The 22,697-nt window shown below is 36.5% G+C and overlaps 3 protein-coding genes and 1 pseudogene across 4 annotated transcripts; all 4 read left to right on the top strand.

Annotated features, from left to right (window-relative positions):
• The first annotated feature begins 253 nt into the window (after nucleotides 1-253).
• LOC147941035 (uncharacterized) lies at nucleotides 254-5,356 on the top strand (annotated as a pseudogene).
• An 833-nt stretch (nucleotides 5,357-6,189) lies between these two features.
• LOC147941034 (uncharacterized) lies at nucleotides 6,190-9,350 on the top strand. 2 transcript variants are annotated; one of them, XM_087460201.1, is made up of 12 exons: nucleotides 6,190-6,544; nucleotides 6,823-7,003; nucleotides 7,104-7,166; nucleotides 7,264-7,369; nucleotides 7,452-7,556; nucleotides 7,647-7,723; nucleotides 7,831-7,951; nucleotides 8,049-8,121; nucleotides 8,257-8,448; nucleotides 8,524-8,644; nucleotides 8,731-8,952; nucleotides 9,067-9,350. In XM_087460201.1, exons 1-12 carry the CDS (start codon nucleotides 6,471-6,473, stop codon nucleotides 9,112-9,114), a joined length of 1,383 nt encoding a protein of 460 aa, XP_087316327.1. In that variant the 5' UTR covers nucleotides 6,190-6,470; the 3' UTR covers nucleotides 9,115-9,350. The 2 variants fall into 2 exon arrangements, with proteins under 2 accessions (XP_087316327.1, XP_087316325.1); XM_087460199.1 differs by having other exon boundaries at nucleotides 6,221-6,544; nucleotides 8,049-8,154.
• A 1,610-nt stretch (nucleotides 9,351-10,960) lies between these two features.
• LOC147941033 (uncharacterized) lies at nucleotides 10,961-11,988 on the top strand. Its single transcript, XM_087456592.1, has 2 exons — nucleotides 10,961-11,177; nucleotides 11,292-11,988. Exons 1-2 carry the CDS (start codon nucleotides 11,115-11,117, stop codon nucleotides 11,871-11,873), a joined length of 645 nt encoding a protein of 214 aa, XP_087312718.1. The 5' UTR covers nucleotides 10,961-11,114; the 3' UTR covers nucleotides 11,874-11,988.
• Nucleotides 11,989-19,229: 7,241 nt separating this feature from the next.
• Nucleotides 19,230-22,229, top strand: LOC104700722 (protein SOSEKI 3). Its single transcript, XM_010416283.2, has 6 exons — nucleotides 19,230-19,814; nucleotides 19,899-19,968; nucleotides 20,052-20,167; nucleotides 20,241-21,153; nucleotides 21,358-21,648; nucleotides 21,733-22,229. The coding sequence occupies exons 1-6, from the start codon at nucleotides 19,619-19,621 to the stop codon at nucleotides 21,788-21,790; spliced, it is 1,644 nt and encodes a 547-aa protein (XP_010414585.2). The 5' UTR covers nucleotides 19,230-19,618; the 3' UTR covers nucleotides 21,791-22,229.
• The last annotated feature ends 468 nt before the right edge of the window (nucleotides 22,230-22,697 follow it).

The following is a 22,697-nucleotide window of genomic DNA, read 5'->3' as shown; positions in this document are numbered from 1 at the left end:
ATGTTAAAAGTTCAAATGGTATTTAAATTTAGGCGATTTTCAATCAGCGATCTAGATCCTTTAATTTATGTTGGAACTTGGAGACACCAATAAGTAATATTAAACCGCACAATAACTTTAAAGTTCCAAGTTACCAAACCACACAACTTTTTGTAAAAAAATTTACAATAGAATAATTAGGTATCATCGAACTTTGCTGACGTGGCAAGACGAAAAAAAGGGCAACTCTAGGTTTTTTGCGTTTCTCGCACGTATGCTGCAGCCAGCGACTTCTCGGGCCATTACCGGGGAGGCTTCGCCGTCGGTGATGGATCCTGGTTCTCCACGGGTGGATTTGGCTAGTCAGACTTTGAAGACGACAGAGGAGGATGGCTCTGTTAATCAGGGTCCGCGTGAGGACCGCCCTGTCACCAAATGCTCGTATGTGAACGTCGTTCGTAAGCATGTCTACACAAAACAATCCTTCGTTCCAGTGGAAGTGGATGGTCAGATGAAGGTTGTAGTCCCGAAAGAGGTCTTCGATGGAGCAAAGCCACTTTGGGAGGATTTTCTGATTGGTAAGTTTTTAAACGCAAAGGCTCCTCATGTGGGGAAGATACATATGATAGTCAATAAGATTTGGCGACTTGGAGATAAATCCTCGTTGATCGATGTCTATGCGGTAAATGATAACACGGTGAAGTTTCGAGTACGAAGTGATGGCGTGCGGAGGCAGGTCCTTAATAGGGGTATGTGGAACCTGATGGACATCCCAATGGTGGTGTCTAAATGGTCTCCCTATGCAGAAGAAACTCAACCTGCAATGAAGGCTGTCCAGCTCTGGGTACACTTAATGAATGTCCCTCATACGATGTTTACAGATAAAGGTCTTAATTTCTTGTTCAGTGTTGTGGGTAAACCGATCAGACTGCACCCGCAAACAGAAGCTTGTATGTCTTTTGATGAAGCACAAATGCTAGTTGAAGCAGATCTAACTAAGGAGTTACCACGGGAATTTGTCTTCACTGGTGAGGAAGAGGGTGAACTTGACGCTGTGGTAAGGTATACTTATCCCTGGCTACCACCTTGTTGCGAGGGCTGTAGTAAATGGGGTCACACACGAGACTCTTGTCTTACATTAGTTGACACTGTTACTCAAGCACCATCGGATACGCCCTTAGTGACCAACTCTCTGCCTAATGCAGCTCCAGCAGCTGTGACCTCTGAGCTTGTCGAAGTAGAGACTAAGGGTGCTAACGATAAAGAGGTTTCTCAATCGGAAGTGCCTCCAGTGGATGACACAGGGGAGGATCAGGGGTGGACTACCCCAAAGTCAGGGCGTAGCTAGAGTAAACTTAAAGGCCCACCTACGGACGGCAAATCTCTCTTATCGAATACCTTATGTGTCCTCAGTAGACAAGAAGATGGTGTCGATCCTGATGGAAGTGGGGTGGCGGGTGTTCCTGCGGAGGAGGCCCAAGCACCACCGTCTGACATACCAGCTCCTCAAACAGCGGACAATTCTGTTACATCACAACTTAGGCCGTCAGAGGTAACTACGACCTCGTCTCAACTACCTACTGAAGTTTCTCTGCGAACTATCTTTACAACGTGATTCCAAAAAAGCACTTTCTACCACTTCAACTCAATCTGCTAGGACTCAACCTAGGGATCAGAGGAGAAGACATCCCCCCAAACATAATTGATGTCGAGCTTCTTCTGGAATGTTCGCGGCTTAAACAAATCATCTAAACATTCCGCTGTAAAGAAGTGGGTAGCTGAGCAGGATTTTCAGTTTGGTTGTGTAGTAGAGACACGGGTGCGAGAGAGGAAGGCCAACTGGCTTCGTCCTAAATTGTTTAAAGGTTGGTCGTTATTAACGAACTATGAATGCAATAGGCGAGGTCGTCTTTGGGTGGTGTGGAGACCGGATGTCCGTCTCACTCCTTTCTTCAAAAGTGACCAACTTATTACATGTTCAGTCAAATTGGAGAATGAAGAGGAGGAATATTTTTGTTCGTTTGTCTATAGTTTGAATACTGCAGAAGAGAGACGCCGCTTATGGGATGATTTGCGAGCTCACAAGGACTCACCAATCATCAGTAACAAGGCATGGTTAATGTATGGGGACTTTAACAAGATTCTAGACTTGGAAGAGCACTCTCGTACGACTGCTCATCCTACTGCTCACTCTAGTATGCGTGAGTTCCAGCAACTGGTAAATTATTGCACCCTTGTGGATATGCCTTCCCATGGGCCTCTATTTACTTGGTGTAATAATAGGGAGCATGATTTAATATCAAAGAAGCTGGACCGCGTTCTAGCAAATGATGTATGGTATCAGAAATTCCCCCAGTCTTACTCTGTTTTTGAAGCAGACGGCTGTTCTGATCATCTGAGATGTCAGATAAACCTCAATACTGCTGCAGTGGGAGCAGTACGAGGTAAAAAACCTTTTAAATTCGTCAATGTTGTAGCGGATATGGAAGAATTTCGACCTCTGGTGGAAGACTACTGGGCAACCACCGAGTCTTTGCATATGTCCACCTCCACGCTGTTCCGCTTCACAAAGAAGTTAAAAGCTCTTAAGCTGCAGCTCCGCACGTTGACCAAGACCAGATTGGGTGATCTTGTTAAGAAGGCAAAGGAGTCTTATGATGACCTATGTCAAAAACAGGAAGTGAATCGTTTAAACCCTTCTCCTGCTAGTATGGCTGCCGAGAAAGAGGCGTTCGAACGATGGGAACGGATTGCAGGTCTGGAGGAGAAGTTCTTAAAACAACGTTCTAAGCTTCATTGGTTGCAGATTGGAGATAAGAACAACAAGGCGTTTCATCGTGCTATATTGGCAAGGCGTGCACATAACACTATTCGGGAAATTCATAAGCCTGATGGTAGTGTTCTCACTAAGGGGGAGGACATCAAGGCAGAGGCCGAACGTTTTTTTCGCGAGTACTTGCAACTTATTCCCAATGACTTTGAGGGGGCCACTGTTGAGGACCTGCAAGCTCTTCTTATTTTCCGCTGTTTTGAGGATGACCGGAGTAAGCTTATAAGACAGGTAACATCGGAGGAGATCCAAAGAGTTCTGTTTTCTATGCCTAACGATAAGTCCCCAGGCCCTGACGGCTATACTTGTGAGTTCTATAAACGCACATGGGATATAATTGGCTCAGAGTTTGTCTTGGCGGTTCAGTCTTTTTTCGAAAAAGGTTTTTTACCAAAAGGAGTCAACTCAACCATCCTCTCCCTCATCCCAAAGAGGTTAGATGCCACAGAAATGAAAGATTATCGACCGATATCCTGCTGTAATGTTCTCTACAAAGTCATCTCCAAGCTTATCGCTAACCGGCTAAAACCAATTCTCCCCAAGTTTATCGCAGGGAATCAATCCGCTTTTGTCAAAGACCGCCTCCTGATAGAAAATATTTTGCTTGCCACAGAGCTTGTGAAGGACTACCACAAAGATACCATCTCTGGACGTTGCGCCATTAAGATAGACATCTCTAAGGCTTTTGATTCAGTCCAATGGCCTTTCCTGGCTAACATTCTGGAGGCTTTGGCGTTTCCACCTAAATTTATCCACTGGATTATGCTCTGAGTCACTACTGCTTCTTTTTCAGTCCAAGTGAATGGAGAATTGGCTGGTTTTTTCAATAGTGCAAGAGGATTACGCCAAGGGTACTCTCTATCTCCTTACTTATTTGTAATGAGCATGGATGTACTCTCAAAACTGCTTGATAAAGCGGCTGGTTTAGCAGCATATTGGCTATCATCCCCGCTGCCGGGAGCTTGGTTTGACCCATTTGAGTTTTGCAGACGATCTTATGGTCTTATCTGATGGGAAGATGTGATCAATTTCTGGTATTGTCAAGGTTTTAGATGTCTTTGCAAAGTGGTCAGGTCTGTGTATAAGCATGGAGAAGTCCACGGCTTTCCTCGCTGGTGTCTCAGCTGCTACACACCAGACCGTTAAGGATACGTATCATTTTGACATTGGAGGGTTACCAGTCAGATACTTGGGCTTGCCTCTCCTTACTAAGTGCCTCACTGCAACGGATTACCAACCTTTGCTTATATAGATCAAGAAGCGTATAGGGTCCTGTACTAATAGCTTCCTCTCGTATGCAGGTCGTCTCAATCTGATAAGTTCTGTCTTATGGAGTGTTTGTGCCTTCTGGATCTCTGCTTTTTGTCTCCCCCATGCGTGTATACGAGAAATCGACAAGCTCTGCTCTGCCTTTCTCTGGTCTGGCCCTGAGTTGAATCCTCATAAAGCGAAAGTTTCTTGGGAAGAAGTTTGCAAACCAAAAAGGGAGGGTGGTTTAGGCTTGCGCTCCTTAAAAGAAACTAATGATGTTTGCTGTCTCAAGTTGATTTTGCGTTTGATTTCAAAAGCTGATTCACTTTGGATTAAATGGACTGAGAGGAACCTGCTCAGGCGTGAGTGTTTTTGGTCAGTAAAAGAACCATCCACCCTCGGTTCTTGGATGTGGAGGAAGCTTCTCAAGTTCTGACCCACAGCCAAGCTTTTATGTAAAACTACAATAAAGAATGGGTGCACTGCATCTTTCTGGTTCGACGCCTGGTCTGACATGGGGTGCATGGTGGATATTACGGGGAACAGAGGTTCTATTGATATGGGAATCCCCATAACATGTCTGTGGTAGAGGCTTGGGGAACACGGCGCCGGCGCCAGCATTGAGCAGTTCTCCTCAATGACATTGAAGAGGCTCTTCATGGTTCATGGCTCCATCGTACTGCAGAGGCGGATGTGGTGCTATGGAAGGGAAACAATGATGCCTACAGACCAAAGTTTTCCACGCGGGACACATGGAATAATATCTGCCACGCTGCTGCAACTGTATCTTGGCACAACACCGTATGGTTAATGCACTCTACACCCAAACTCTCGTTTTGTGTTTGGCTTGCAGTGCACGATAGACTGTCTACAGGCGATCGGATGCTCAAATGGAACTCGAGTGTGTCTGGGACATGTTACCTCTGTCACAATGCGCTGGAATCCAGGAACCATCTCTTCTTCACATGTAGCTTTGGCTCAGAGATTTGGGGAGCTACTGCAAAAAACATTCTCAAGGATAAATATACAACGGATTGGCACTCTCTCCTCCTATCAGTCAGCGGACAATGGCATGATCAACTTCAGAGCTTCCTGGTCCGTTATCTCTTTCAAACAGTCATCTATATCATTTGGCAGGAACTCAACTCCAGGCGGCATGGACAGTCACCTAATCCAGCAGCCCGTATAATCACAAAAGTGGATAGACAAATGCGAGACCGGCTATTATCTCTTCTACTCTTAGGGAATAGAAGATATGACAAAGGCTTGCAAGCATGGTTCTCCTCTCGTTCTTGATTCTCATTTAGTTTTTTTAAACCATACTATTTTCAACTATAAATTGCACAAATTGTAAAAACGTTATTTTTATTTTGAATATAATTTAACATTAGTTTCAAAAATAAAATATTAATGAAAGAGTATATATCATGCGTGTTGAAACCGAGGTATCACCATATTGCGTGCCAAAGTTTCCAATTTGTAACGCTAGAACACTGTTGGTAATGGGCATCCAGCAATGTGACCACAATTGGAGTAGTTTGGCTAAATTTCTACTTGGTCTGTAGGATAGAGCCTGCGATGAGCAAATTAAATAGGTACACTTTGTTGTATGAGAACATTAGTGGATGGTTAGATGGTGTGTGAGAACTTGCCATGACCACGACTGGGTAAAATAACCGGATCGAAAAACCGAACCGAAACCAACCAAAAAAACTGAACTCAATTCAGAACCGATAAAATATCCAGTCGAATTCTCAACTTTTATATTCGAAGAACCAAACTCAAACTCGAACCGAGAACCAAATGAATATTTAAAGTATACTCATCATATAAAATTTTAAGTACCAAAAATTATAATTATAAATTCGAAAATATCAAATATTTTAACACTAAAATAATCAAAATATCAGGAAATTTTGGTTATCACTGTTACAATTTAACCAAATTTTATTCAAACAAATTTAAATATTTTTAACTTTTATTCAAACAAATCTAACTATTTTTAATTTTACCAATATTTTGGATACTCAAATCCAAACCGCAACTAACCATAATCGAATCAAACCCAAACTAAAATTCCAAATTATCCCAATAAATCCTAAATTTTTCTATCCAAAAAACCCAGAATTAAACGAACCTACTCACTCAGAGAACCAAACCGAATGACAATATTTTTACTGGTAAAGTAAAAAAAAAAAAAAAAAAAAAAAGAGAGACAGAGAAACAGAGAGGTAGGGACTAGGGAGAGAGGGTTAAGTAATGTGCTGCCTCTTTTAAACAGTCCCCCTACTTCGCGCTTCCCAACGCTGCAACTTCTTTTAAGGGTTTCATCTGAACGAAGGAGGTCGAGTAATCCCCCCCTACCCACCCTAAAACTCACAGAGACAGAGAGAAACAGAGAGTGTTAACGATGGATTTGGATGGACCACTTGATTTCGAGGACGAAGATCCTCTGGTTAACCCACCAGCGATAACTGAGAAAAGGTCAATCCTTTTTTTTTTTTTTAATCTTTAGCAACAATTCGAATTCCCTAATTCCTCTTTCTTCAACCCATCCTCTGTTTTCGCTTCAACTGTTGTCATTGTAGTGAAATTTTAAGTCTTTGTAGATTAGGGTTTTCTCGAATTTTTTGGATCCAATTTTATCTGCTACTGTAGAAAAAAAAAAAAAAACTTGGTCTTTGTTTAAGGGTTGATGTAAAGTTTGTTCCTTTAGAAATTGTCACAAAGCTTATAACTTTTTTATATGTTCACAAAAACAGGAAGAAGGCTATTGGTTTGGATGATCTTCTATCTGATTTTTACAAAGAGAAGAGTAAGCTTATTGACAAGCAAAACAAGAAGAAACGCAAAGTCTCTAAGGTTTACGATTCTGATGATGATGATGATGAACAAGGCAAAGTAGCTAAGCTTTCTCAATGTGTTGATGAGGTTCATAATCAGGTATACAGTCAAAAACATCCTCTTTTAAAGTTTTTGACATTTACATTTTTTCATGTGCAATTATTTGGTCGTAATTGTATGGTTATTACATGTTATTTAGATGAATGAGATAGGTGGTGAAGAAGATTATCAAGAATGGGGGTTATCTATGTTTGGAGATCAGGTTAGTCTGATTTGTTGATCATGTTTATACTTTGTTTTCAGAGTAAGTGTAAGTGATGGTTTGTTTAAGATTTGTACTTGTTGATGTTACTATACAGAAACCTCCAATACCTTCACCGCATGTTGATCTCGATAGCTGCTACTTGTTGAAAGAGTTTATGAATAATCAGTTGAATCTGATGGTGGGTCTTAACGTAGATGAAGGTTAGTTTTCTTATGAACTTATCGTCTTTTAGTTGATTATGTTTTACTTGAGAAGATGATATGTTTTCACTGTATAATCTAGGAACGACGTTTCTCGAAGGATTGCTGGTTAATGGCTTGCTCACAAGACTGATCTTGACGTGTGCACGAGTGGAAAAACTCATATGCAAATGGACGCTTAATATATGTGTGTGTCTAGTATCTCTTTCTTATTAAAGTTTCTTTGTTTTATGGACTTTTTGCTTACCTTGTGGTTTTGATGTCTCGGACTTATCAGTGTTGTATTCGTCAAAAGAAGATCTAAGATCATCTGCTTGTGACTTTTGGTGTTCCATATTGTTATCACAGAACGAGGTACGTTTGTGTATTTTCTTTCTTTCCTGCGCTTGCTTCCGTAGCTTATTACATTATGTTTTGACTGAAGCTAACTCTTTCGATTTTAAACAATGTGGTTTAATCAGGTTAATGGAGCAGCTCCTGTTGAAATTAACTGGCTTCCTAACTACCAGGAACTTAAAGAAGCTCTTGAAACATATGGGTTCAGAATTAATTCTTCACAAGATGTTGAACTAACAGAAGCAGGTGTGTTTCATGTTGATCCTTGTTCTTTTATTGGTGGTTGTATTTTCTTTAGGCTTTAAAATACTAATACTGTAGTGTATTTACTTTTGGCTTCAAGATTCTGAGTCTCAAGGTCCTCCTCAGAATATTAGAGCTTGGCTCAAACTTGTCACAGCCTGTTGTCTAATTAGGTTTGTGGATCCTTCATTTTCATTGCCGATTCGGTAATTCTTTTGTTGCATTTTCAGTATTTAACTGTGGCAGGACTTAGTTATTTCATACATTTTGATTACTCCTGCTTTTTCCTGGTGCTTCATTGGTTTCAGGTGTAAAAATCCCATTTTTTCCACTTCACAAGTTGAACAGATAGCCGAAATCCTTGTACTACTGCTCTTAGATCGCGGTCTTCTAGGTCTTTCACTTCTCTTACAAGAGTGCTTAATATCTGTTGTTGGATCCTTCAAAGATGAAGAATGGGTTTCAAGCTGCAAGAAAATAGCAATCACTCTTGCTTCCAGGTTCGACCTCTCTCCTATTTTCTCGTAGCATCCTTGGCTTACACAGTTTGCTTATCTGGTTTGGTGCATATGCAGAGTTCCTCAAGACATGAATTGTTTGAGGATAGTGGAATCCGTATCAGGTGTTGATGCTCGAAGCAAGTATCTGAGAAGTTCCATCGCAAATCAAATACTTGTTGTCTTACTTGACCATAAGGTAACCATGAACTAAATATCAACAAGTTAAGACTGTAGCAAATGAAGGGTTTTATATACATTTTCTGGCCTTGATTATGTTAACAGGACAGCGACGAAAATTTGTTGAGCTCGCTGATGTCTATCAACGTGAAAGAGAAAGGTTGCAACCTTTTCAAAACTTACATTTTCGTGGTTTTGGCGGAGAACTGGCTCTTCTCCAGTAAATTGGTAGAAGAAAAGCCGGTACTGAGGGACATGTGGGCTGTTTTTCTAAGAAACTGTTCTTGTCAGATCAACAGCACCGATCTTAGGCCTTATGCATCAAAAGTGAGTAGAAAGCCAGATCAAATCAAAACTTTTTCATTCTCTTTCTCACTTGGTTCATGTTTTTGATTACCTGGTTCATCTGAGAAAGATTTTGGTTTCGTTTGTCACTAATAGGTTCGTACCAAAGCCGCCTATCTTCTTCAAGGATGCAGCAGCAACTGAAGGGGGTACATCTGACACTTTAGCAGTAGTTTTCTGAGTAAACTTCGCTAATCGTAGCTTTTGGTATAATTGTAGTCTTTACCACTAAAAACTAAAATGTAGAACCCTTAATCTACCCTCCTTTGCATATCTTTGTGTCGTTGATGGATACTAAGCAAATCTATAATGCTTTGAGTGGTACTAAAATTCTTATATCGTTTTGGGTTTTGTAGTAATGATAGCTATCGTTCTTGAAAGAGCTAGTCGTCAATGAAATTAATGCCTGATGAAAAAGTTTTACTGTGTTTTTTGTTCTGATGTATTGTAAGTTTACTAAATGGATAAGTTAAGTTCTTGCCTCTTTAAATCTTATGGTAAAACTAATAGATGAAATGATTGTAGTCAGGTGTCCTTTTCCACTATAGAAAATATGCAGGTTTTATAAGAACAAAAATCAAAGAATAATAATAACTCTCTTATTATTAACTTTAGAAAATCTCTCAAAACTAAAGTTCTCTCACAATTGCTCTCTCGAAACTCTCTCAAAACCCAAGTCAAACTCTCAAGCTCTCCATGTTTATGTCATAACTCCATACACATATTTTATATGAGAACACCATAACAACAATCCTATTCCAAATAGGAAACACCAATGTCTAGATAACTCCTAGACAAGACTTAGTTTATCTTTTCTCTAATCGTAACTCGATTAGGACTAGGATATCTTTCTTCCTCAAGCTCTTCTCAAGCTTAAACCAACATCCACATCGCTTATGAAATCTCTAAAAATGCAACAAAATATTGTATATAATAAAATTGAAATTAATTTAGATCTGTGAATAGAAACAAAAGGGTAGATGTTAGGTTATCGGTTCTCTCCTTTTGCTGACCAACTTTTCTCTACCTATGTTCACATCATCACACACACACATACATTATAATTCAAAGTTCAAACCTGAGGATACTTGAGTTATATGATACGAGTGTATAATAATTACACGTACGTGTGAATTCACATGCGGCAAATGAAAATGCGTGAGTGTGGACAGGTGTGATCGACTCAGCTTTTAGAGAATATATGTTTCGGAATGTGGCAATAATAAATGCATCGACGTGAAAGCTATTTTAAATTTACCTATTTAAAAAAATATTTTTCTTAGGGTCCCATTGCCTTTGGCACGTATTATGTAGGAAGAGGTGAGGTTGCCATAAATTATGTAGGACAAATATTTTAGAAAATTAATTTACTAGAAAGGACCCAAAATATAGAATTTTAAAAACACGAATGGGCCAATTTAATCTTGTCGTGTATACAAGATGAATGTAATGCTTTTAGCTTGTTTTCGAACAAATCATACTATCATAGTATATTTGAATTTGAAAACTTAGTAAACATTATTTCAATAGTGAAAAATGATGTTTGTTCAGTGAGATATTGCTTTCATGATCTTTTTAAGATATCAGAAAGACAGAAACTATAGTATGATATTATCAGTTATTTTTACTAACCCCCATGAATATTGAAGTGGTTTCGAGTTATAGGCTTTCCGCTTTCGGCAAAAAAAAAAACTGTGTATAACCAGTTAACCACAATTAATGTTGTCCAAAGAGATGTTTTAGTAGCCGCAAATATTATCTTACATGAACAGTGTCGTGATGATTTTTTAGATGATGATACTTTCTCTCTTTGCAAGTTTGCAACGTAAAATTCTCTGTTCCTCTCAAATCGAGGCCGAAGAAGTCCAGTGGAATAAAGGAGGATATTGTCCAACATAATCATAATTACCGTTAACGCGTTATTTTGTTTGTTTGTTTGTTTAATTTGTATCTGTTATATAAAAAATACCAAAAAGGACGAAAAAAAGTCAATAAAGAGTCTCTATGATGGAAGAAAGGTTTCAGACATTTTCTTGAATCTTGTCCCAACCCCCTTGTGAGTTGTGACTAATCTAAAAGCAAATCAAATAAGTCATATAAAACTCACTCTCTCCCTCTCTATAGAATTTGATCCATTGAGGAAGATGGAGAGACAACAGCAAAATTATCTACTTGGTTGGGCTCACCAAAACCAGTGTGGTATAAAGGTAAACTAAACACCAGTCTACATACTTCTTTAAGAGATTCTAATTCTTTCTTATTATTATAGAATAGATTGCTCATTTGCTCAAAACTCAAAATGTTAATTTTGGTACTTATAGACAATAGAAGAGTTAAGGCACTCGCTTCTGCACACAACAATGGAGTTAGAGCAAACAAGAATGGTGGCCAATGAAGAACTCAATACCAAAGACGACCAGATAATGCAACTCAAAGATCTTCTCAACAAAGCTATCAAAGAGAGAAATGAAGCACAAGAGAGATACAAGAGGCTTCTTCTTGATCAAAACTTCATCCTCCAACGCCAAACCGACGAGGAGCAAGATCCAAACATCAATGGCTTTCACTCATCCGACGGCGAAGAAAGCATTGTCTCATCTTTTGAACCGCCGATGGGAATCGAGTTAGATTTCCCGGAGATGACATTACCGGAGAAAGGGAAGCTTCTAAAGGCTGTGGTGAAGGCAGGGCCTCTGCTCCAGACTCTGCTTCTAGCTGGACAGCTTCCACAATGGCGTCATCCACCTCCACAACTTGAGTCCTTTGATATCCCACCGGTGATTATTGCTGAAGCGTCGCCATTGTCACAAGATAGTTGTGGGAATAATCTAAACAGGAAGAGGGTTCACTGTGACGAGTCTGACTCCAAAAGAGAAACCAAGTACCAAAGGCTCTTGCCTTGATCGTTTATGTACTCACATTTTATTCAAGGGTCAAGTATGTATAAAAAGAGTTTGTAGTCTTTGCAAGGGTCCTTGTATGACAAGATTTGGAGTTTGAGTGAACCATTTTCTCCCAGGATCATATCTTAAACTTGGTAATTCTATGATCCTGGCATTATCATTTTTTTAGTTTTCAGGTTAACCGCGAGTTAGCTTGTGACCCGCAAGCCAAAATCAGGCTAAGACTAAAAGTGAACTGGACCGGCCCATCACAATTACCCTACTCTCTTGTGTATTTGTGTGTAAGAAAGGAGACTTTAAGATATGAGATGATGTATGCCAAGCAGTGGAGTTTGAATGAACCCTTTTCTCCCATGTTGGATTGTTATAGTAGGTCCGGTCCGGCTTTGATCAATCTTGCCCGTGGGTCAACCCTTTTCATATCATGTTTTTTTTTCAAAATTGATTTACCAGTGCAAGCTAGCTAACCTAATACAACGATGCCACCACATACGATCATCTCATATCGTTTGGTAATTATATGATCCTGGCATTATCCTTTGAATATTTTCTAGGTTAACCGCATGTTAGCTTGTGACCCCCTAGGCAAATTCAGGTTTTAAATGGGCTAGACCAAAGTGAGCTGGTCTCTACCATTCATAATGACCCTACTCGTTTATGTATGTGTGGGTAAGAGGAGGACGTGTGAGAAAGAGACTTTAAGATATGAAATGATGTGAGGTTGATGAGCGTACAGTGATTGGGATTTGGTTACCCACAGATCTGAATTAGTTTCCTCTAAGAAGACAACTTTTTCAGCGAAAGTAACAGTGAGTTCTTGCCAAAAGAAACGAGTAGGAGTCGGTGGATCGTAAAGAAAAAGTATGAGGACCCCGTTTTCTTGGCTTTACTTTGTGCACTATCATTTGACTAATTCACCCACTAATATCATATTTTCCAAATACAAGTTGATCACTTTTGCGTACTCTTAACATTAATGGCAAAATACATAAGCTATTTAGGAGAAATGGTAAAAAAAATAGCGTCTAGGAGGAGAAACTTTTTTATGCTCTTACAATGAAATAAACGGAGAAGTTAGTTTGATTCATAATTTTGTGTGTATGAACCTAAACGACAAGAAAGTTCCCATCATTATTTCTTTACAACAAACAAATCAAAATTTTCTTATAATGAAATGATGAAGAAGTTGAGTAATTAATTTCTAGTGGGCCTAAATTGGGAATGAAACAACAACTTGTCTAATCTAATCCAGGACACTTTTACTTTTTTTTTAGAGATTTCTTTTAAATATTTTAATATCTCAAATTTGTATTTTGTTGAAAAAATCTCATATCTTATTATAAAAATGAACATTTTCACAAGAGATGGATACATTTCAAAATTCTAATTATGGGGTCACAAGATGGTAAAGAATAATTTTTAGATTGTTTGCTTTGAATTATATTTTCGAATTAAATTATATAAAATTCATTGAATTAAACTTATTATAAAATATATGGAAAATTTTATTAAATTATACAAAGTATTTTTTTTACACAAAAACACACTACTTTTTTATACATTGAATAATCAAAGTCTGAGCTGTGCTTCCATTTTAAGACACCTCGAAACATGATTTTAGTGAAAATATTTACAGTGTTAATCACTGTTTTTTATTTTGTTTAGTTTATTTTCATATTTTTAGTGTAATGCATATTTTTAGTGTATTGAATGCATTAGTTCATTTTGCCAAAAAAGAAAAAGAATAAACATATTAGTTCATTGAAATAAATCGTAAACATTATTAATACTAAAAAAAATATAATAAATGTAATCATACTTCCACTATTACGGTGCATCTTTATGAATAGTGGAAGTATGATTATAGTATATTTTTTAGTATTAATAATGTTTAACAATTTATTTCAGTGAACTAATATGTTTATTCTTTTTCTTTTTGGCAATTCAATACCCTAAAAATATGTGTTTTTAACTTTTAAGGACGTTTTGAATATATTAACAAGGCCCACTAACGAAATTGGGTTCCAACGAAACGAGTTGGGTTCCTAGATTTTATTTGGTTGGTCTTTCTATCATTTGTCTTTATCCTCTCTTATGTGCTCCAAAAAAATTGGAAGAGACAAAGGAGAGGAGAGTGTGTGTGAAAGAAACAGTGTCAATAACAAACTTAAAAGGACAGAGAAGCACCTAAGTCACATTTGTCCGTCCCCATGTGGTTTTAAATAGGGCCATGTGAAGAAGAAGAAGAAGAAAAAACCTTGAAGCAAGACAAAGAAACCTATTTCTTTTCTAACAATACGACGAAAGGTAATTATATAGTTAAGAGTGGTTCTAGTTTTGATGGACTGATAATCCAAAAGAGAAGGTAATCCAAAATTGTTGTTGGATCTTGAATGAATAGGAAAAAAATAGAAAAGGATGTTGGCTTGGCCCAAGTTAATTTTAGAATAATCTATGGCACATCTAGAGTTGGCTTTAAAATGTATACGACTACAAATGTGACTGTTTATACTACATATTTATAGCTCTACATATACTTTCGGCATTTACATGTTTGTATGATACAATCACTAAAAAAATGAGTTTCCGATTGAAAGTTTAATCTTTATAGCGGAAATGAAATTTGACTTATTGATTCTATACAGCACAACATTAATTTGCCATAGATCATCATAATTATATTTTTTTATCTTTTCATTCATATGATATCACCACATATCCGTTTTTGAAAGTCAATTATTACATGCATAATTGGTTTCGATATGCTAATAAAGAAATAAAGCATGCACGTAAATCTAACAAGAGACATCTTCATGCACGAGTTTTTATTCCATTTCAGCTTTCCACAAAGAAAGAGAAAGCAAATAAATCGCTTTAACCTTTTCTTAAATAGCAAGTTAATGCTCGCATTTAATCATAATATTTATTTGTTCCTCAAAGAAGATGCAACAATAAAAATTTCTCTGGAACATCTATCCATATATTCGGAAGGGAGATTATTACATGAAAGTCGTCATAATTGGCATATTGATTGTTACGTCTTACGTGAACGTTGCCATAATTGGCAAGTTGGTTGAAGATACAATTCATTATTTTGAGACATTGATTAAATTTCAAAATTATAGTTATGGTTGGTAAATTGTTTACATTGAAGTAAAAGAGAGATACGGGTATAGTTACCCATTTAAAAACTCGCAAAAATTAATACCAAAAAAATACCACCAAATCTTTCTGTGTCTAATTAAGTCTAAAATACCAACAAACTTAACGATACTGACCAGTTTATTCTATTTATTCTAATTATTACTATCTATGTTTCCATAAAAAAAATCGTTTTAAGGTTTTAAGTTTGTTTCACAAAAAGTGACGTTTTACAACTTAAAAAATCATATCCCTTTTTTATCCCCTACCATTTGTAAACTCGTAAGTATATATATAGTTGCACCAATAATTTTTTAAAAAATTATGTCATCTATCGGACTCAACTTACTATATATGACTGATTCACTTATTTACGGATTTCTCATATAATACTAGATTATGACTCGTGTTATAGTACAAGTTGAATTTTTTATTTATTTATATTATAATTTTAAAATAAAATATAATTTATATGATTATTTTTAAAAGTGTTTTCGGATAAAACATTATACAATAAAATCATATGGTAAATATGATGATTTGAAAAAAAAAATTATTTTGTAAGTTTTATATTGTTTATGACAACTCGTCCCGTGACTCCAATAGCCCACTGCTAGCTTGTCTCCATGGACCCAGGCTGGTCCTGCAGGGCATCGATCCTAACCCCAGGTCAATTGGTGACAACTTGTTCTATGGAAAAGTTGTTAAAGGGTGAGGATCAAGGTTCGAGGAACGTATGACGCACCAATAACCTACTGGTGGATTTGGATAAATAGTTCCATTTCCACGGTGAGGGGTTAGGATCGATGCCTTGCAAGGCCAGCTTTGGGTATGTTGGGGCGGCTAGCGGTGGGCTAGTGGGGTCCGCGGGACGAGTTGTCACATAAAAAAGACTGAAACGACTCCGACCCGTTTTTTTTAAAATAATAAATAGTAAATAATAATAATATTAATAATAATAATAAATAAACTACAAGTAATGGTACCATACCCACTGCCACCTAACCACAATCACAACCAACAGCGGAATAACAAATACCAATATCCAATAAATATCCAATAATAAACCAATAATCATAACATAAATAATATCCAAAATTCAACCAACATAAAACATAGAACCAGCAACCTAGCAATGTTTCTATGATCCAACTTTAGCAATCTAGCAATGCCAGACAACAACCAATCGAGTCCCTAGAACATCCTCCTCTTCATTGTCTTGATTCCACGATCACATTTTGCCTTTATCTGCACCACAAACACAAATTGCAATGCATGAGTATTTTATAAACACTCAGTAAGGCAATCTTCTCATCTACTGGGCTATACACACAAGCAATAGAGACATCTCTAACCATCAACCAACAATCAACAATCAATAATAATAAACCAGGACTCTGCATAGACCAACACCAAACATGCATCGACCGACACCAGTTGGGGTTGCGTCGACCGACGCATGATATGCATCGACCGATATAACGTTCACTTGCATCGACCGATACTCCCAATGCATCGACCGACGCATGCTCGACATAGCACAAAAACCCTAAAGTTTACGCATCGTCCTCGCACAAAGTGCATCGACCGATGCATTGCCGAGCATCGTTTTCCTCCGAAGCTTCTCACCGGATCTTCGTTCCTACAACCACAAAACTCGATCCCAAGCCACAAGAAAGCTTCCTAACGTCCCAAATAACAATCTAGCAAGCCTAACAACACATAACAAGCAAATCAGAGAGATCTCCAACTTAGATAAGCTATGGTCATGCACTTACCTTTGCCAAGACGATTATGAACCTTAAACAAACAAGAAAACACATCCAGGAAGCTCCTACAACGATCCCAGCTATAGATCTCTACATGAACAGCTTCCAATCTCCCAAAATCCCTAAGAACACTCAAGAACACTTTTCTGTCTTTCTTTTCTCTCAAAAACGGCTAAACTCCCGAATGAGACCAAACACTCGAGTTAAGGGTTTTCCCTAACCCAAAACGCAGCGTTTAACTGGCCTTGCATCGACCGATGCAATCCCTAAACCGGGATTTCGGTTCGCGGATGTTACATTTTTAATTTTGTAATTTTATGTATGATAAATGGTTATGTTTGTTATTTGTTTTTATTTTAATTTTTGAACTTGTTTGGTGAAAGTTTTTTAATATGACCCGTGATTAGGTAATATTTTATTTTCAATTGCACATTAAGATCTCAAAAATTACGATTAAGTGTGATAAATTACCAATATTTTATTCTTTTTTACGCCTAAAAATATATTTTTATGCCTAATAGTGTATATTTTGTAACAATATATGAAATACTAAATATTTTATTTAGGAAATTGTATAAATCATTAGAATATTCTCTTTAAAAATATTCTATGAAATAGTCTTAAGTATATTCATATAGCCCACAAATTGACCAATTAATCTATAATGTTTTTTTGTAACCAACCTATATTTAATGTATAACCTAGTTTGTAACCAACTTATAAAAATTATATAGTCTACAAATTTTTTTTTTTAGTTGTTAGTGCTTATTTTGTTGATTTTTGTCTTCTTGATTGGGTCACCAATTTTAAAGTTTTCTAATGTATGATATTTTAGTTTAATTGTTTGGGTTGTTGAGTTTTAAAAAAACAAACTCTAATATAAAATTTAATATTTTCAAATCTTACAATTTTAGAGTGCAAGTTCTAGAATTTCAATATTTAGTGTATAACCAAACAATACTCTGATATAGCTTCACTAAACTATTACTCCCTATGTAACATTTTAACCGATGTTTAAATTTGAGCAACTTTGGTAGATAATCATGGATCCAAAAAGAATCAAGAAAATAACTATGAATCAGTTTTCTTTAGTAAATGACTCTTTTTATGGTGGGGTAGGTGTAGAGTAGTTACCATATTAACCTTCTAATTTACAAGTTTTACAAAATCTGAAAGTTCAATATGAGATATATTTTGTGACTGGAAAAATGCAGAGAGATAATGCTACAATAAGTCATAGTGAGTACCCAAATTAAAGCTGAGGTTACAATTAGAAGAGATGGTGGTTGTAATTGTTACAGAGGTGTCTATGGTGGTGAGTGAAAGTAATTACATAGGTGGTGATAGGGTTATTTTAAAAAATAGCATGAATCATGTTTAAATTGCATGTAATTATCGTATAAATAGCATGTGATGTTACAAAATAGCATTTTTGGTTGGAGTAAATAGAAAAAGCATGCAATATTATCATTCTTTGGAATATATCATGTCATTTATATAAAAAACACTATGAATTACAATAGTTTTCTAAAAAAAACATGGTAGATAAACACTGATACATTTAAAAATATTAAAACACATAGTTCCTCTAACAATGTTTGTCCCGATGTTGGAGGAGATAAAGAGAATGAGAAAAGTAGAGCAATTGGGAAAAGAGAAAACAAGATGATGGTGATGATTTAGGAGATGGTGGTCGGAAGTGATGGTGATGAATTCGGTGGATAAAAGATGATGGAGAAGGCGGTAATTGTTACGGAGATGATGGTGATAAACTCGGCGGAGTAGATTTGTGTTGGTGGTGGTGAGTTTTTTTATTAGGCTTTCGATTAAGAAAAAAAAGGAGAGATATTTATGTACTTTGATGAGAGAGAAAGAAGAAGGAAGCAAGAGGAAGAAGAATAAAGATAAAGGAGAGAAAGAAAGAGAAAGAAGAGAGAAGAAGACGGGAGGAGAGCAACGTAATTTTAAGTTATATAGGGGACACACGGACATGAGTGATAGTTATTTTATGAATTATTTCTAAAAGTATAGTCATCTAGTATATATACTCTTTAAATTTTCTACACACGAATCAATATATAATTTCTATTTAATTTACTTCTTTTACATAAAATACCATTAAAGTAAAATAAATTCAACTAATAAAAAAACATATTGTAAAATAAGATTGGCAAAGAAAAATACATATAAATGTTTACATATAAAAAGTAGAAACCATCACTTAAAAATGAAACAATTTATTTTTGCTAAAACATCACTTAAAGTAAAACAAAGGTGGTATAATATAATTCAAAACTCTCTTTTCTTTATATACAATTAATTTAAAAAATCAAAATTTTATTATGTATCCAGACTATCCAGTAAACATAAAGAGCAAAAATATTTGTGAGTTTTTTTTAATTAGATAGGATTTTTCTCAAAAAGAAAGAAAAAGAGAGGGTAAAATGAAGATAGACAAAAGAACGAAAAAAAATTCACACAGTGTTCTCAGTGTCTTTTTCTCTCTAGTTACAAAACAAAAATAGCTATGTCTGAAAAAAATAAGCTTTAACTCTCTTTCTCTCTCTCTTACACTGTTACTGTCGTCTCTCTGTCTCTCCCATTAATCTCCACTGCTCTAAAAAAAAACCATTAATTACTAAACCCATCTCTCTCTCTCTCTCTTCTTCATCTTTGAGGAGCTTCTCTTAACTCTCTATCACAGTTTCGTTTCTTCATTCTGTATTTTTTTTTTCTTGTCTCCTCCAGATTAATAATAGATCTGATTCGTTTCAAGAAATGAGACAGAGAGACTAATGTCGGAATTATCCAATTAGGGTCTTTTTAAAAAGAAACATGGAAGCAAGGATGAAGAAGTATAGCAGAGAAGTGAGTGCAGAGAGAGCAAAAGTATGGACTGAGAAGTCACCAAAGTATCATCAAAAGATTAAGAAAGTCCCAATTGTTTATTATCTCTCCAAGAATCGTCAGCTTGAGCATCCTCATTTCATGGAGGTTCTGATGTCTTCTCCTAATGGATTATACTTAAGAGGTAAATGCTAATAATGCTTTTTTTTCTTGGGGAGATTTTGAAGAATTATGAAGAATCAATTGTGTTTCTTTTTGGGTTTTGTAGATGTTATAGAGAGGCTTAATGTTCTTAGAGGTAGAGGAATGGCTTCAATGTACTCTTGGTCTAGTAAAAGGTAATGTAACTTTCTTGATTTGACTTCATGAAGCAACAAGAGTTTCAGATTTAATGTTTTAATCTATTTATTTAACTCTGCAGAAGCTACAGGAATGGTTTTGTTTGGCATGATTTATCAGAAGATGATTTGATTTTACCAGCTCATGGGAATGAGTATGTTCTTAAAGGTTCTGAGCTATTTGATGAATCCAATTCAGGTGAATATAACAATTTTTGTAATAATTTTTTTTTTTTCAATGAAGAAGCTTTACAGAAACCTATGTTGTGCAGATCAGTTTAGTCCAATTGTAAATACAGCGAGTCAAAACATGAAGCCGATAGTTGTGGAGCCACCATCATCTAGAAGTAATGATGATTCGTCTTCGTCTTCGAGTATGAACAATGGGAAAAGAAGTAATAAGCATTCTCAAGAAGATGATGAGCTATCTCCACCAGCTCTTCGCTCTGTCTCTTCTGGTGTATCCCCTGATTCAAGAGACGCAAAGAACTCATCTTCTTGGTGTTTAGCTGAGTACAAAGTGTATAAGACCGAAGGACTCGCAGATGCGTCTACTCAAACCGATGAAACTGTGAGTGGTTGTGGTAAAAAGCCAATAGAGACTTTTAGTAGAGGTGTTTCAACTGATGATGATGGATCATCAGAGCCTGAAACCAGCGAAAACAATCTCGCGAGCGAGGCTTCTTGTGCGGCGGGGAAGGAGAGAGACAGTGGGGAAATATCAAGAAACTCTGTCTCGCCGCCTTTTTCCAATAGTGCTTCTTCCTTGGGAGCAAAGACTGATACTTTGGAGTCTCTAATAAGAGCTGATGTTAGTAAGATGAATAGTTTTAGGATTCTTGAACAAGAAGATGTTCGAATGCCCGCTCATTCGAGGCTTAGGGCCTCGAATATGCTGATGCAGTTGATATCTTGTGGTTCAGTATCAGTCAAGGATAATAACTTTGGCCTTGTTCCAACTTACAAACCTAAATTTGGCCACTCGAAGTTTCAGTCTCCTTTCTTCTCCTCATCGTTTATGATGGGAGACTTTGATCGTTTGTCGGAAACACCGAGTCTAATGGGATTGAGATTGGAGGAGAAAGAGTATTTTAGTGGGAGTTTGGTCGAGACGAAGCTACAGAAGAAGGATGCAGTGGATTGTAATGCTTCTCTTAAGCGTTCTTCATCCTATAATGGTGACAGGTAGATTTCTAAAATCAGTAGGAAACAAAGGTCCTGATACTGTTTGAATTGGATGTTGTGTTATGTTTTGAGTTAAGACAGTTCTTTAATGTTTCCACTAAAAAATACAACTTCAACGTGTATGCCATTCTAATAGGTTTTGAAGTTTAGTAAAGTCTATCTTTGTGAATCCTTGAGAACACATCTCATGTGAGTTTTTCTCAGGGCATCCAACCAAATGGGTGTAGCAGAGAACGGGGACTTGAAACCTGGTGGTTCGAAGTACAATCTAGGATCAAGAAAAGCTTCCTCTGTATTCAGCAAGCAACACCCACGCAGTGAGTCCTTGAGATCTCCTGTCTCAGAGAAGAAAAGAAACTCATCAGAAGATACAACCAAGAACATTCCATGTCCCACTAAAACACATGAAGTTTGCAGTAAAAGAATAACCGAATCTTCGAGGAAGCCTGATTCATTCAGAGAAGACGATGAGAAAGTGATCAAGATCGACGAAAGGTAAAAACATAAACATCTTAAATTCTTGTTCTTGATATGAACATATCAGATTTATCTAAAGCCTATATGTTGTATCTTGAACAGGCTTGCTTCAGGAGCTCGGGTTAGAATCGAATCAAAAGTACCTTCAGATGAGCCCTAAACAAGGTTTTGAAAAAAAATTAAAAGTAAAAGACCCTTTTGCTGGTTTGTTTTGTGGCGGCAACTTTTTCTTCATTTTGATTGTAAATCTGGAAAGGTGGTATGAGTAAAAGAGAAAGGGCAAAAAAAGTTTTCATAAAAAGCCTAAAAAGATCAGAGAGAGAGCACTAAATGTTGGTATTGGGCAGAGAAAAGTTGTAAGTAAATTGAGAGAAAGAAGTTTGGTAGCAAAAGGTATTAATGTTTTGATGTGATCATGTGAGATGGAGAAAATGGACCAGTACTGTTACTGATTGATTGGTGTGGTCATTGTTTACCGATTGGTGTGGTCATTGGTAGGTTGGTTTTATTTGTAATTCCATGCCATTTCGGTTATCTGAATATCCGACACATCCCCTTTATTGGTGTTCATGACTTATATCCAGTGTTGTGTTTCTAAAGATGTGCCGATAGGTCACAGCAAAAATTGAATTTGTTCCATGTCTGCTACACTAGTAAAGAAAAGAAGTTGTCATCATTTTCCCATATTTATTGGGTGAACAATATAAGTAACTAGATTATTATTATTATTATTTATATTTTATATTGTATTTGTTTGTTAAATATTGGATTTTTTCCAAATAGAAAAATAACTAAATTTTCTGACTGTTTGTGCGGCTATATGTTTATATTAATTTTTAACCCGCAATATACTTCATGACAATTTGTTTGTTATATTTAGTTTTTTTTGTTTAGCGTTCAAGATTCTATTTTGATTTTTAATTATTATAATAAAAAGGATCTAATATATAGTAAGTCATTTATACACTATGATTAAGTCACATTTTTCCTAATGATTTAATTATTTAAAGCAATCTTAGTTAAATCAGTTTCATTTTTATATGTCAAATATTGTAATATTAATAATG

The sequence above is a fragment of the Camelina sativa genome, chromosome 7 (genome assembly GCF_030686135.1).
Source record: "Camelina sativa cultivar CO46 ecotype springtype chromosome 7, ASM3068613v1".
Taxonomy (NCBI): domain Eukaryota; kingdom Viridiplantae; phylum Streptophyta; class Magnoliopsida; order Brassicales; family Brassicaceae; genus Camelina; species Camelina sativa.
This window is presented reverse-complemented; position numbering and strand designations above follow the sequence as displayed.